The sequence below is a fragment of the Mytilus galloprovincialis genome, chromosome 3, assembly GCF_965363235.1.
Source record: "Mytilus galloprovincialis chromosome 3, xbMytGall1.hap1.1, whole genome shotgun sequence".
NCBI lineage: Eukaryota > Metazoa > Mollusca > Bivalvia > Mytilida > Mytilidae > Mytilus > Mytilus galloprovincialis.
In genome coordinates, this window is record NC_134840.1 from 24,160,287 (window position 1) to 24,176,577 (window position 16,291).

Consider the following 16,291-nt stretch of genomic DNA (forward strand, 5'->3'; position numbering starts at 1 on the left):
TTAAACGCGGAAGTCTTTTTTAGTAATACATACAATTATAATGCCTTTGTTGAATAAAACGTCAAACTGATCTTCCAGATGAGTGCTCTCATTTATTATAAAAACATGATTTTCGAATATAAACTTCTTTTAACTTATAAAGGACAAATAATCTATTTGAATTCAAATATTTATATGTTAAATATGTTAAATATTCAATAAATGGCATACAGCTTTACAAACTTACAGTTATTTGACATTAAGTGTAACGGATCAGGGTGGAACACTTAACAGAGCAGTTTTCTCGTTACATATAATTTTAATTTGGAGTTATATAAGTTAAAACACATATTATTCTATACGTAATAATAATTACCAATACATTACAGTTGATACACATATATAATGATATAACTAAGGATTTTCTACGCATGAAAACCATTGTCTATGCTGTATTTGGCTTAACATTTTAAATCTTGTGTCCTCCATGCTCTTTAACTTTGTCGACCAATTAACTTTTTTTTTAATTCTGGAGCCACTGATTTTCATGTATTATACAAGTAACAGTTGTTGGTGAGCAATACTGACTCTTTTTTACTTTTCATTGTTGTAAGTTTGAAGTGTTATCATTTGTTATTTATTCATTTGAAGTGTTGTGATTTGTTAATTATTTTACTCATTTTGTATTTTTCTCTAAACTGCTATTAAAATTAACAAGTTGATAAAAATTATTACGTTTTTCTAAAAAAAAAAGAAGATGATGAATATTCTCGTATATTAATAAACTAATCATAGATACCAGGACTAACTTGAGTATATACGCCAGACGCGCGTTTAGTCTACAACAGACTCATTAGTGGCGCTCGAATCCAAAAAAGTTAAAAAGACCAAATAAAGTACGTTGCTGAAGAGCATTGTATATTTCCAAATTTTGTATCATTGGATTAGGCATAAATAAAGGCAACGGTAGTATACCACTGTGCGAAATTTATAAATCGATAGAGAAAAAATAAATCTAAGTTACAAACTAAAACTGAGGGAAACGCATCAAATATAAGAGAACTACGATACAACACAACCAAGTCAGGAATATGACAGATATCCATTCGAGTGATGTTTTTGAGCCTTTTGTTTTTGCCATTTGATAAGGGACTTTCCATTTAGAATTCATATTTTAGTGATTTTATTTTTTTCCTTCAATTATTTAGGGGTGAGCAGCTAAAACATACAGTGTAATTTTTTTAACATTAAAAATACATACCCTATCATATCATTGTAATCAAGGTTCAGCTATTTCACAGATAATTAACAAAAACTGGAAAGTATTTGATACTCTGTTGTATTTAATGAGGTTAAGACAGCTATATAACCCGATTTGATACAACATTTCTTGAAATGCCTGCACCAAGTCAGGAATGTGGCAGTTTATTATCTATATATTCTGTATTTTTGTTATTCATTGCATCTGAGAGAAACGAAAAATGACATCTGATGAGTTTCAAGTACTTATTATTCCATTAGCCATCTCGTCACATTTTTCGTCATAATTTTTCAACCTTTTTATATGCAAGTATCATAAAAACTGGAAATAGTGATGTGTTCTAGCTGCTTAGCTTTACCGCCAATTGTTTACCTGAGATCGTTAATGCTTGAAAGATAATGAAATTATATGAAATTTACATCTATCATAAAAATAAACTTATTGGCATAAAAAATTTCAAAACTGAAAAAGAGAACTAGATTTTCTTTTTTAATTGATATGTTCCAGATCATATGAGTACTTTGACCGTATACGTATATTTGTACTTATGTAGTTTTATAAATCAGTATTATTATATTTAGACCAATTAAGTAAATAAGCAACATTTTTTATAGAATTGTTTATCTGAATCATATTTTGATACATTCGCCCAAATTAAGACTTGCCAATTGGGTCGATTCCACTACTGGTGAAATTTAAATTCCCCGTGACTATCACCAACCCAATAGTCAGCACTTCAATGCTCACATGAATTATCATTGATATGGTCATATTCAATTAACTGTTAACAAAGCTTTGAATTACTAAGATTTTCTTCTCCAGGAATAGATTACCTTAGCTATATTTGGCAATACTTTTTCTCTTCAACTTCGTACTTTTTTGGCATTTATTGCATTTTTTTTTATTCGAGCGTCACTGATGAATCATATGTAGACGAAACGCGCGTGTGGCGTAAATATTAATTTTTTATCCTGGTATCTATGATGAGTTTGTTTGCAGTGATGGTTACTTTTCTAATTGCAATGAAATGTTGTGTAATTTATGTTTGTAGTACCCGGCCACTCCCACTTATATTTTTGTCAATCTGATGAGTTAAGCCTTTGAACTGATTTTTATAGTTCGTTCTTATGTTGTACTGTTATACCACTGTCCAAGGTTAGGGGATGGTTGGGATCCCGCTAACATGTTTAACACAGACACATTATTTATGTAAGTCAGGAGCCTGTAATTCAGTAGTTGTCGTTTGTATATGTGTTACATATTTGTTTTTCGTTCATATTTTTTTTACATAAATAAGGCCGTTTGTTTTCTCGTTTGAATTGTTTTACATTGTCTTATCGGGGCCTTTCATAGTTGACTATGCGGTATGGGCTTTGCTCATTGTTGAAGGCCGAACAGTGACCTATAATTGTTAATGTCTGTGTCATTTTGGACTTATGTGAATAGTTGTCTCATTGGCAATCATACCACATCTTCTTTTTTATATTGGTAGGATAAAACGTTGATCATGCCAGGTATATCTTTATTTGTATCAAATATGCATTCTACACTAATGTATCTGTTAGTGGTTTTCTGTTTTAGTCAAACTTTAGTAATTTTACAAAACATCTGATTCAAATGTAAGGCGTTAAAACATAATGGCTTTGCACTTTAAAGAGAAGAAAACTGCTTGAGAATTTCATACTATAGCAGTCCTATATATGTGTTCCGAAGTTATTGCATAGATTCTTTACATTCAAATGAAGACGAATATATATGTATATATACATACGTACGTCTGAACCAGTTACGACTCTATAACAGATTTTATCAATCGGATCACCATCAGTGAAGGTAATACAAGGATAACAATACATTCTTGATATATAGTTCGCATCTGTCCGATAATTTTAGATCTGTAAATTTGCTTTTGCATTTATTTTTTTTCACTGAATTCGAACTCATGATTCTGAGATATCGTGGCACCTTATCGCCTTGCAACATGCGACGCGCTAGACCACCTATGCTTCAAAAATAAAGCTGTGACTGCATCTTTAAGTTACAATAACTTGTAGGATCAATATATAATTAAGCTGATGAGTAACATTCAATCTTCATGCCTTATAGATCATGTGCTATGTTACGACGCTAGATTAAAACTGACGAAGACAGGTAACACCCGGTCATCCCAAGCTTTATTTTTGAACAACAGGGAATGAAAATTCGTCTCTTTTGTCGAAAATTTTAGTATGGGGGTTTATGCGTTTTTGATTTATATTCTCATAAATTCATATGCATGGCTTGAAGATAAGACACAAACAAGGCTTGAGTTGCTTGCTCAGAGTAACTTAGTATATACTATGCGATGCATCATTTGATAAAAGTTAATATATTTTAGATATTTCTAACAAACACACATTTATCTATATACTTAATAAGGGTTATATACTGTAAATAATACATAACGCGTGGAACTAAAAACTAAAGCAAACAAATCTATACATACTAAACAAATGTAAAACTTATAAACGATTACAAATTCCGACCCGAAATAAAGCAAAAGAAATACCCCTGAAGCTTAAACAATATGATTACCCAATAAATTATAAATGAAACACTAATATCACACTGGTTCTAGAGAATTCAATATATAAAAAAATAAAAAAGGAAATCCAATTATAATGAAGTAGAAATAAATCTCCTCTGAAATCTTCTGTCCATGTTTTGTAACTATAATATCTCTTTGATAGATTTTAGCAAAAGGGTACGTTCAGATGATACAATTATATTTTTTTTACAAAACTTGACAACCAACTTAATAATGCTAGTCATTGATTGGTGCAACGGCTCTTGTATTTCTTCGTCGACGAGATGTCATTGTACATATTTTCTCTGCCTCTTCTGTTAAGAATGATACAGATATACCACTTAATTTTTCTCTTCTATCATAAAATCTTACTTTTCGTTGCACCTGTAAAAATATGAACAATATCTTATTTGCCTCAAATTAACTGATTTTTCCCTTTCCCTTACAAACATATCTATAAATGGCAATGACAAAGTCATTTATTCCAACAAGAAATGTTATCTCCTTTACCTATTAAACTATGTATGTCTACAAAAAATAATTAAAAAATTACAATTTATGTTTGAATTAAAAACCACATTAGTTTAGCGATGTTCAAATTTCATAAATCAAATTAGAATATACCAATCAATTTTAAAGGATAACTGGAAGACGGACAACAATCAATTGGAATACTGAAAAAAAATATTCGTAAAATATTATTTGTTAGAACGAAACAAGGTTTTACTTTCTTCAGGCCAAATAGTAGAAAACAAACGATGTTGCTGTACATCAACTTATAAGATATTACCTATTCTTTCGGATGGATAACACGTTAAGATTCTTCTTTATGCTATGTTGCCTGTTCTTTCGGATTGATAACAAATTAAGATTATATATGCTATGTTACCCCCACAAATCACTTAACACTAATTTTACCTATGATAAAAATATTTGGTTTGTAAATTTGGTTCTTTATGTAGAAAAAATTTATTTCAAACGAAATAACAAATCCTTTTTACGTCGATATTGTCAGTCGAGTCATGAAATTTAGTTACTGCATTCGTTTGCACCTGTCCTAAGTCAGAAAACATGATGTTCAGTAGTGTTGATGTGGTTTCAGTAATGAATCTCGTTTCTCGTTTGTTTTTGTTTTTTTCTATTCGCACTCATACCACATTTTCTCATACCTAATTATTCTAAAATGTTAACTACTCAACACTATAATTAAATCTTTGTGTGTTATTTTAATTGGTACACATGTTTGTTATTGAAATCACTTGATTAACACTACACTTAATATTACACATATGCACTTTTACAAAACTACAATCTGTGAAAACCTATAGTTTTGCATTGCACAATATCATGTTTCTCTCTGACTGTTAATGACGTTTATACACTAAATTCATTGCTGATGGATGTAAACTGATAAATTTTATGTTAGTCGTAGATATTTGTTTGTAATGACTTTGAACTAGCTGTCAGTAACTGCGGGTACTGTAATATCTGTACGTTATGTCTTTGTTTAGTTTTTGTGTAGTCGGGGATGAGTGATGGATGTACTGTATACCATGACATCATGGCGCATATCCTTTGTCTTTGGCCTTTGTTATTATCGTGTTGGTTTTTTTTATAATTTTTATTGCATTTATATATTTGGGAGTTTAGTATGACTTCTATTTTCACTGAACTAGTACACGCTTTTGTTTAGGTCAGCTGAAGCCCGCCTCCGAGTGAGGAATATTCTTGCCGTGTTGAAGACATTTTTACATCTTTGGGTATCTATTTTATAAAAATCGCTCATACAGGAACTTGGTAATATTGTTTTGAAACATATCGATTTTAGTTGAAATGATAGGACATTTGTTTGAGTGAGAACCCACTTTTGTCCCATGACTGTGTATTCGTGGCATGTGGCTGTTATCTCTTTTTTTTTAACATGTGGCAGTTATCTGCTCTTTGGTCGGATTCTTATCTCTTTTACACATTTCCCATTTCTATTCTCAATTTTATAACAAAGATAATATGTTTAAAGCTGTGTATCACATTCACTGATTGTAGAGTTGTTTTGGGGAATATAAATACATGATAATGGAATTGATTGCAAATTAACTAAATATCTATCGTGAAGTATCGTATGAGACAGTCACAAAAAAAATATTCATGTTACGCCTAAACAATTAACAACTCTACAAGTGATCTATTCATTGGATCACCAGTGAAGGTCATACACGACTGAAAACACATATTTTTATTTATAATTACACTAAATATCAACACAACAGTGTCAAATCTTCAAATATGTGGAAGCAAAATGTTGTTGCTCATACAATTGTTATATCGTGACAACGAGTACAAAAATTAACCCTTAGAATGCTTCATACGTTAATCTGTTTTGTCCGAGACTGCCATATATTAAAATCTACCTTTATCAAAAATTTCACAAAGATAGATAAAATCATCATGCATGAACATGTACCTTTGTTTATTGTGTTTTCTAATAAGTAAAATATATAAAAACTGAACTAAGTTTCGAACATTTGCTTTTTATTAAAATTGATTACAATACCAAAACAATATACTTGATTTAATATGTTACTACCTAAACTTGATATTAGCCAAATAAATGTTGAATGAATATCAAAATTGCGAAAATTAATTGTTGTAAGGTTAAAAAATATTGAAAATCAAAGGAACACTGTCGTTTTCCTATTGAAGTGGGCTTCCTCTATATTATTTTTATTACAAAGATTACAAACTAAATCTTATACCTGAAATCCTTTTTATCTACCTCTCACTATTTCAACATTATGATTATTAATGCTAAAGTGTGTCATCAGAATTATATTCCATTTAGAAAGATTAGATTTATACATATTTCAAAGATAGGAATTATATATGTTTTAGGATTTTCTAGGTTCATTTCCGAAATGACATGTTATATATGTTACTGACAATCCTTTTGTATTGAAATCACTGTGTCGAAGCCACTGCTGGTGTACGTTTTGTCCCAAACGGTATCACAAGCCCAGTAGTCAGCACTTCGTTGTTGACATGAATAGCAATTATATGATCATTTTTATAAATTTCCTGTTTACAAAAAGTAGATTTTTCTATATACTAAGGATTTTTTTTCACCCCAGGCACAAATTACCTTAGCCGTATTAGGCACAACTTTTGGGAATACTGGGTCCTCAAAGCTCTTCTTATTTGTAATTATTTGGCTATATAACTATTTTGAATTGAGCGTTACTGATGAGCCGTATGTAGACGAAACGCGCGTCTGGCGTATTAAATTATATTCCTGGTACCATTGATAACTATTACTCGTTTCAAACCTGTTTTAAACAAGGCTTTCAACCATATACTGTGAAAGTACTTTAATTCGTGGGTATCAATTTTCGTGGTTTAAGCAACATTTGCATGTTCGTGGGTTTTTAAATTCGTTGATTTAATTTTTTTTAAATTAAAAACAAAGAAAAAATGAAAAATTGAAGCCATTAGAAGCGATGGACATAATTGTCTGGATTGAAGAAAATTGCAAAGTAAACATTGACCCGTACGAAGTGATCACACTAATTAACTGAGATAGAGTAATCAACAGATTAAAGACCATCAAAGGTGTTAATTAGGCCATAAACATGTCACCTATAGAAAGCAGTAACAAAAATCAAATAGTTTTAACATATCTTGAATTGTAAATTAATTATTATCAAAAGCAAGCACAGCATGAAATTATTATTTCAAATACGTTCATGAACTATGAGGACATGAAATGAACACTTTATCGTACAATAATAATGCCGGGAATCTGACTTTCATTGCTCAAAAATATTTTGTTATGAGAATTAAAAGATCAAAAGTTGGACACTTTTCGTTTTTAAAGATTTAATGGGTACAATTCCGCCTGCAGTTGTAGTTTGTGGTGTATTTGCTCTCTGACCACTCCGTGTATTGTAATATTCTCCGACAGTTCGGCGATATTCAATATACTTTCTAGATTATAACAGTAGTCAAACCTACATGGGGATATTTCTATGTCTTGGTTTGAACAAAGGTTGTTTTATTTCGTTGGACACTTAAATTCGTGGATAAAGTCATCCACGAAAACCACGAAAATTGCTACCCCACGAATAAAAGTACTTTCACTGTATATAAAAGATAAATCGATCTTCATATCAAAATATGTTGATAATGGATAGTGTAATTATGTCGTCTTATAAAAACTTTTACTAAATTATATCGTCTATACAACTTACAAGGACACCATTCGTAAATCGAAATCTAAATTAACGTTCAGACAACTTATACGTTCAGGTTACTCATCCAATATGTTATGGTAATATTCCTAACGTAGCACAACAATTCCATTATTCACATAAAAAGCTTACCGAACCTTTAAACAAACTTCTTCCAAAAGTTATGGCGTATTTAGAAATTCATACTGATATACTTATAGGAGTTTTGCATAGTATAAACACTTTTTATTTTACAAACAGTTGTTGGCATGTTACGGGTTATGTTCTTTTCATATATTTTATGATGGTACGATACTAAAACCCTAACGGAAGAGATTGTACTTAATTTTATATGATGAAGACATAATCTTTCATTCAGTTTACCTGAGGTCTTTCAGTAACTGCTAATATAATTATGATAATTTATGTATCTGTCATTTTGCTTAGTTTTTTTAGTTACTTATTCTGACATCGGACTCGGACTTCTTATTGGGCATATTGCTGTGTGTTTGTTTATTCTACTTTGTAGAGGAGAGAATTGTGATATAATAAAACATGTTTAACCCAGACGATTATTCATAGTCAGGAGCCTCTGGCCTTTATTAGTCTTCTATGATTTTAAATTTTAGTTCATTTATATGTGCGGGAGTTTAGTCTTACTTTTTTTCACTGAAATAGTAAACAGTTTTGTTAAGTGGCCAGATGAAGCCCACCTCCGGATGCTGGATTTTAAAGACCCAATGGTTGCCTTTTTTGCTCTTTGGTCGTTTATTTTACACATTTCACATTTCCATTCTCAATATTATTATCTTATTTTGGTTGGAAATAAACTTTCGATAACAAAGGAGTAGATTCAGTAAGACCCCTTTTTGGCCCCAAAATATAGCAGTTTTACAAAACTTTTAAAATGTCAACTTTTAGTTATTTATTGGACATTAGAATGCTTCTGCTACATACATATGGGCCGTTTTCGACAATACAATGCACATATATCGGGTATGTCTGGTACTAGCAACGTTAAGTAATTTTTACCAAAACCATGTGAAAAATGACATTTTCCCGCATATTTGGTAGATTTTTCATATTTGAGCTCGAATCAGATCGTTTTAAAATCCTGTACATAAACTAATTAATTAAAAAAAAATACACTTAAGTGATTAAAAAGTGGTCAAAATCTTTCTTCAGATCAATTTTAAATTTGAGACCAAAATCGGTCCTTACCGGACCTACTCCTTTTATCTGTTTTCGTTTAGCGCGGTCAATTGAAAACATATTTACTATAACAGAAAACAATCTGCGATAATAACTTACCAAGTAACAAGGTCCTCCAAACAAGAACCAGCATGGAAAACAAAAAACAATCATCCACGGATTACTGCAGACTTTCAGAGGTGTTGAATAGTTGTAAATACGTAGTCCCATACCACTCAGTGTTGTTTTCTTTTCATTACAATCACTTCCATCATCTACATTTTTTCTAAACCAGTCTTTAACACATTTTCCGAATTTGATCTGTCAAAACGTAGAATATATACAATGTATAACAGTGTTGTAGTATTTGCGATAAAATGATGTTAACAGTTTTCTGGGCATATTTTCAGAAAAAAAATCAAAATCAAGAAAATACTTAATCAAATATATTACATTCATATATATGATAAAAACACATGACACTTTTAACAGTTTTTGACCTTTTCTGTAGTTGAACTTAGAGAACTTATTCAATCCTAATGTAAATTTTCCTCGTATTTGATATAGTCTTTTAACTATTTAGATTTTTGAGCGCCAATGTTGAGTCTGTTGAGGATTGTTTTTTTCGGAGAATTGTTTTGAAGGATTTTATCATCATAGTACAAAAATTATAAAATCAATGATATTTCATGTCAACACAAAGGTTGGTGATAAATGCTGGTTCTAATTGTCACCGATGCTTGCATCTACCTCGTGATTGTAAATCCAGGAATTTTGTCTTTTGTTGTTTGTATTCAATTTAAAAAAAAGTAATACAACAATTACTTCCTGGAGAGTATATTTTCACTCTCAGAAAATTTTATTTCTCTGCAGTTAATACTTTTGAGCTATGAAAACACAGTTTTGCAGGAGAGTGATACAGGCTTCCACGAGCCTCTAGTTGACATTTTACCTTAAGACAGAATTTTTCTCCAGCATTCACATGATCACTTGCTTCAGTCAATAATCGATATAAAAACTCTTGAATTGCTGGATGCCAAGGATTTATGAGAACGGCATACAACGCTGTAAAATGCCAAAAAGTATTACTGTTTAACTGATATTTGCTCAATTGTCAAATTTTAAATGCTACTTGTATAAACTGATATTTTTTGATAATTTAAATATAAATGTCATATGGACAATGATTTCTTGTTGAATGCTCCGTTTCTTAACATTTTCATATTCTAAACTATTAGATAGGAATTATAGTTGCTGTTTTATAAAACTGGGCATTTTTAGTTGAATAAATAATTTGTATAAATCATCCTAAATTTGAGAGAAAAAATTGTGGAACTGTCGCTGTTGTTTATATATATTTTAAAGAACATTGTTGTAAACATATTACCTCTGTTTGAAATACATGGTCCAAATTGTCCCCATAAAAACTGTTATTGAAACACACACACAGTTTGGAGAACTGATGTTCCTAACCCCTGCTGGCTGCCATTGGCGATTACCAAATATGGAAAACCAGATGTAACAAAATGGTTCTTATTATTGATTTATTTCAAAACAAAACAAAATAAACTTGCGGAAAAGTATACTGCAAAGATGGGGTGCAAACATTTGTACACCATATCTTAATTCGATAATTAATGTCTTTTCAGTTATGTAGGAATCGAAACTGCATTTGGAAGGCCATATAACTTACCACAATCAAGAATAGACTCTTGAATTTTGATAGAGACGTAATTGAATGAACGAATCATAAAAAAATCTTCCTATATTTTAAGTGGTATGAGTGTGCCACAAAACAGGGTCGCTTTTTATGCCTAGCTGGTTAAAACAAGGTACCTTGTTTATGTCTTGTTGGTTAGAACAGGGTCGCTTGTCATGATCGGCTGGTGAGAACAGGTTTTTTTAAACAAAATATTTGTCTAGAAAAGGATCGCTTATTTAACTGTTTGAGATACAGTCTAGACCCCAGCATGTATATTCAATATTTTTGTTTAGAACAGGGTATGTTTTTAAATGTTTTGTAGTAAGAACAGGATATGTTTTTCAATGTCTTGTAGTTAGAACAGGGTATGATTTTTCGTTGACGTTGTCGCTTTGACACATTCCCCATTTCCATTCTAAATTTTAAGTTCGTTTGAACCAAGTGACAATTCTACGACAGATTTTTCCATCGGACCAGGAGCGATGGTGAAGCAAGGCTGAAATGCATGCATTATAAATCATGTACTGTGTTACGATGCTCGATGAAACCTGGCAAGGCTATTTGGTGTCACGATATTTCAGTTGCATGAGTTCGAACCGCGGACAGGGAAAAAACATAACATCGTTAGACGAACTTATATATACATATAACTAAAAATTCCGCATCCATCCTAACCAAAATATTAAAAAAAGTTTAAAATGCTCTTGAATTAATTCACTACATTTTCTCCAAATGGTTTCACATCATAGAGTTGATTATGGGTGAACTTTACTCAATAAGTCAATGTGAACGTAACGTCACTATTATACGTCCTTAATAATGCTATAAAGGATGTATCCCTTACACAACTCGTACTATTGACTTCATTAGTTAACAACACCTAAGAAAATACAAAAAGGAGAAGTCGATAAAGCTGACAAAATCAATCGCGTTCAATCAAAAGACCAAATGAAAACAACTGCCAAATACGAGAGTTTGGATGGGGTTTGCGCCTGTCCCAAGTCAGGAGCTTCTGGCCTTTGTTAGTCTTGTATTATTTTAATTTTAGTTTCTTGTGTACAATTTGGAAATTAGTATGGTGTTCATTATCACTGAACTAGTATATATTTGTTTAGGGGCCAGCTGAAGGACGCCTCCGGGTGCGGGAATTTCTCGCTACATTGAAGACCTGTTGGTGACCTTCTGCTGTTGTTTTTTTTTATTTGGTCGGGTTGTTGTCTCTTTGACACATTCCACATTTCCATTCTCAATTTTATTAAATGATTAAAGAATAATGCCCTTAAAAATGAAGAGTAGAGAATAACGGGCCAAAAAAATGAAGATTAGAGAAAAAGGCTATAATTTTTTTAAGATAAGAGAAAAAGGGGTATAACTTAAATCACGAATTGACACTTCGTAAATTTTATGGACACCATCACGAATTGGTGGATCCATATGATGTCTCTTTAACCAAACTAGCTAAGGACATTTTTACCACATGGTAGATTGTGGTTTGTCATTATGTCGTCTTATCTTTTAATTACCAAACGTGACTTATTCCCGATTGTGACTGTGTTGCTGTATGTGAATTCGTATTACTATAAGACGTGTTTCTGTACTTGTTTATCCCAAATTCATGTATTTAGTTTATATGTTTAATGTTATATTTGTAATTCTCATCTTCTCATTTTGTCAAATGTGTTGACGTCTTTTTATTATATTTAGGTGTTACGGATAGAAAAATTAATCACCGCCTTTATTAATTATATTTAATTTTGTACGATTAATTACGTTTGAAGTTGGATTCATAACAAACTGGACATATATATATTACAGTTAATTGCTATTAATAAGTATTGCAATATGCATTTTGTTTTAATGAATTATCAGTATTTAGTTTTAATATAATCTTAAAGCAATCCTAATTCTAGCTCACTTTTAAATTATAGTTTTTCATAGTTTGTCTCTAAATTTTATAAATTCAAATGTAGCATAACGTTTGCCTTTTCGCCATCGTATGTGACGTCATTTTTTTAATTGCGTTAACGCCTGGACTGATTCTGGTGTGTCTATGCTGTATTGAACTTGGCATCATGTATTCGGGTTTAGTTTTCTGTAATAAGTTAATACTTTAGTTTCATTATGAATATATCTTTCACATTCATTTGTTAAAATTTACTGTTTGCAATAGCATGAATCGTTCTATATAATAGTGTTCTTATCCCGGGCATAATACAATGCCGTATTTAGCAAAACCTTTTCAACTTTTGATCTTCAGTGCTGTACAACTTTGTACTTTTTTCACTTTCGATCTTGTATATCTGGGCGTTATGTATTCGGGTTTAGTTTTCTGTAATTAGTTTTTACTTCAGTTTCATTATGTATATCTCTTTCATATTCATTTGTTAAAATTTACTGTTTGCAATAGTGTGAATTGTTTTATATAATATGAATGTTCTTATCCTGGGCATACAAACAATTCCGTATTTGGCAAAACCTTTTCAACTTTTGATCTTCAGTGCTGTACAATTTTGTATTTTTTTCGTCACTGGTGAGTCTCGTGTGGAATAGACGCGTTTTTGGCGTATTGAATTTTAAACCTAATGCTTTTTGGTATCTATTAATCATGCTTTTCTTTGTCTAATATGTTCTGCTTTTTATTTGTATTGTAGTCCTGTAATATTTTGTTTTCATTTCAATGTTATATTTAACTGTGCCATTAAAGTGCGAGGTTTGGCATGCCTTAAAACCAGGTTCAACCCACCACTTTTATTCCCCTTTAAAAGTGTCCTGTACCAAGTCAGGAAGATGTCCATTGTTATAATATTGTTCGTTTCTGTGTGTGTGTTGCATTTTAACGTTGAGTCGTTTCTGTTTTCTCTTATTTTTGAGATAAGACGTGGCACGGTACTTGTCTATCCCATATTCATGTATTTGGTTTTGATGTTATATTTGTTATTCTCGTGGTGTATTGTCTGTTGCTTGGTCCGTTTCTGTGTGCTGTTGCGTTTCGGTGTTGTGTCGTTGTTCTCCTCTTATATTTAATGCGTTTCCCTCGGTTTTGGTTTGTTGCCCCGATTTTGTTTTTTGTCCATGGATTTATGAGTTTTGAACAGCGGTATACTACTGTTGCCTTTATTTAAATGTTAACAGAATAACAGACCCCCCCCCCCCAAAAAAAAAAAAAAAATTCCAGACCTTCATATACCTGAGCTGGTACTCCTATTGTATGGATAAGGGATACAGATGAAATGAAGAGTCCTTGATAAATTTCAATAAAACTAAATCATTATTATTTCAATAGTTTTGGAGGTTTCTAATGAACCCTCTTCTCAGAAACTATATTTTATGAATCTGATTATATGGCATAAAAAAAGAGTAAGTGTTATCATTATCTATTTAAACATAAACACTTCAACATACCTCTCCATGTCCTCACTTCCGTAAGACATGGACTTTTTTCAGTTATTTGATGTTGTACCGAACAATAGAATAAAAGTGGCTTGTGGAGGAGATCTTCGGTTACACGTTGGAGTTCTTCAGCTGAATCTACTTTCACTGATCTCATGAACAAAAATATTATTATCTATAAATAATTCTCAGTGGCGAGTTGAAACAAGCTTAAAATTCTAAATACCAAACTAATTTGAGTCAAAAGTAAAAGAAACATTATTTACGTTAGAACTTCTTATATTTCATTTTATAAATTTCAATCGTTCCGATTAATAAAATTCCTAAATACCATACTTGCATTTTCTAAATATTAATAAATTAAATATTGAGGATACTAAATAAACTAAAAGATCGACATCATGATTGAATAGTTTCATATCTTGACTTACATCTAGAAATTGACAATGAGAGTTAGATGAAAACAAAACTTTACGACAAAATAGATGGTTTCAGCTTTCCAATTGTGAACTTTCCATTTCTAAGTAGCAACATTCCAGCAGCACCTGCATACGGGGTATATATCTCTTAATTGATACGATATTCCCGTACTTGCATTTCCTTTCATGATTTTCTTGATAGAGGGTTACTGCTCACAAGGACGCTATTAAATCAAGAGTTCCAAATGGTGAAATTGAAATCATCCCTTCGTAAGTTTTACGGACGCCATCACGAGTTGGTTGACCGTTATGAAATAACCGTTTCACAAATGATATCGGATATGTTCCTTACGTCGTAACTACAATCCCCCTTCCCTTTCATGAATGTGACCTACCGAATTAAACTATTTACCTAATCTGTAAACACAAAGGCAACACAACGGGTGCCACATGTGGAGCAGGATATACTTACCCTTCTGGAGCACTTGATATCACCCCTAGTTTTTGGTGGGGGTTCGTGTTGTTTATTCTTTAGTTTTCGATGTTGTGTCATGTGTACTATTGTTTTTCTGTTTGTCTTTTTCTTTTTATAGCCATGGCGTTGTCAGTTTGTTTTAGATTTATGAGTTTGACTGTCCCTTAGGTATCTTTCGTCCCTCTTTCATAAAAACTAGAAAGATCTATATGACGAAGGTGTCGATTCCAGTTTCCGTATTTCAACTCTGTTTTTTTTATATTAACTTACCCTGTCATTGATAGGGTGGCATTGCATATCTTTTATAATATGTTATTTACTCAAAGTTTAATCGAAGTCAAAAGAAGACAAAAATCAACGTTTAAAATCACTCACAAGAAAACGATTGGTGATGTTGTAAATCTTTTGGTTGCCATAATAGTATTACTTATATGACTTAAATAAAAATAATGATAGAAAGCATATGCATTTTACATTTAAAAACTAATTACCTATCTTCTTTACTGGTCAAATTTACAATCATCGTTTTCGGTAATCCTGTTAGTTCATAAAGCATATCTGGATTTTCTAGAAACGTTTTAAATTTTATAGCAACGCATGGAGGCAAGTTTTGTAGTGCTTCGTAGTCCATCTTTTGTATTTAATTTATTAACGAGTTGGCCAAATAAAACTTAAAACAACACGGAAGTCTATTGTAGTATAAGTCTATTGTACTAGAAGTCTATTGTAGTAGAAGTCTATTGTCACTTTCAATACCCTTATAATGCCTTAATTGTAAAGAAAAGTCAAACCAATCTTCGAGGTGAGTTCTTTCTTTTATCTAACGATGTTCAAGCATAAGAATGTGTATGTTTAATTGTTAAAGGAAAAATAATATCTATTTTGTTCATATACCTTTTTTAATTGAAGTCATTAAGTTATTGTGTCATGTGTACTATTGTTCGTCTGTTTTTTCTTTTTCATTTTTAGCCATGACGTTGTCAGTTTGTTTTTGATTTATTAGTTTGACTGTTCCTTTGGAACCTTTCGTCCCTCTTTTGGAAAAAAAGAGAATACAGCTTTAGAATATACATGTATGAATACACACG

General features: G+C 31.4%; 1 protein-coding gene across 1 annotated transcript; it reads right to left on the minus strand.

Annotated features, from left to right (window-relative positions):
- Positions 1-2,040: 2,040 nt before the first annotated feature.
- On the minus strand, positions 2,041-15,874 carry LOC143066367 (uncharacterized). Its single transcript, XM_076239318.1, has 5 exons — positions 15,695-15,874; positions 14,322-14,461; positions 10,170-10,282; positions 9,338-9,538; positions 2,041-4,190 (listed from the first exon to the last, which is right to left on the minus strand). Exons 1-5 carry the CDS (start codon positions 15,832-15,834, stop codon positions 4,044-4,046), a joined length of 741 nt encoding a protein of 246 aa, XP_076095433.1. The 5' UTR covers positions 15,835-15,874; the 3' UTR covers positions 2,041-4,043.
- Positions 15,875-16,291: the final 417 nt, after the last annotated feature.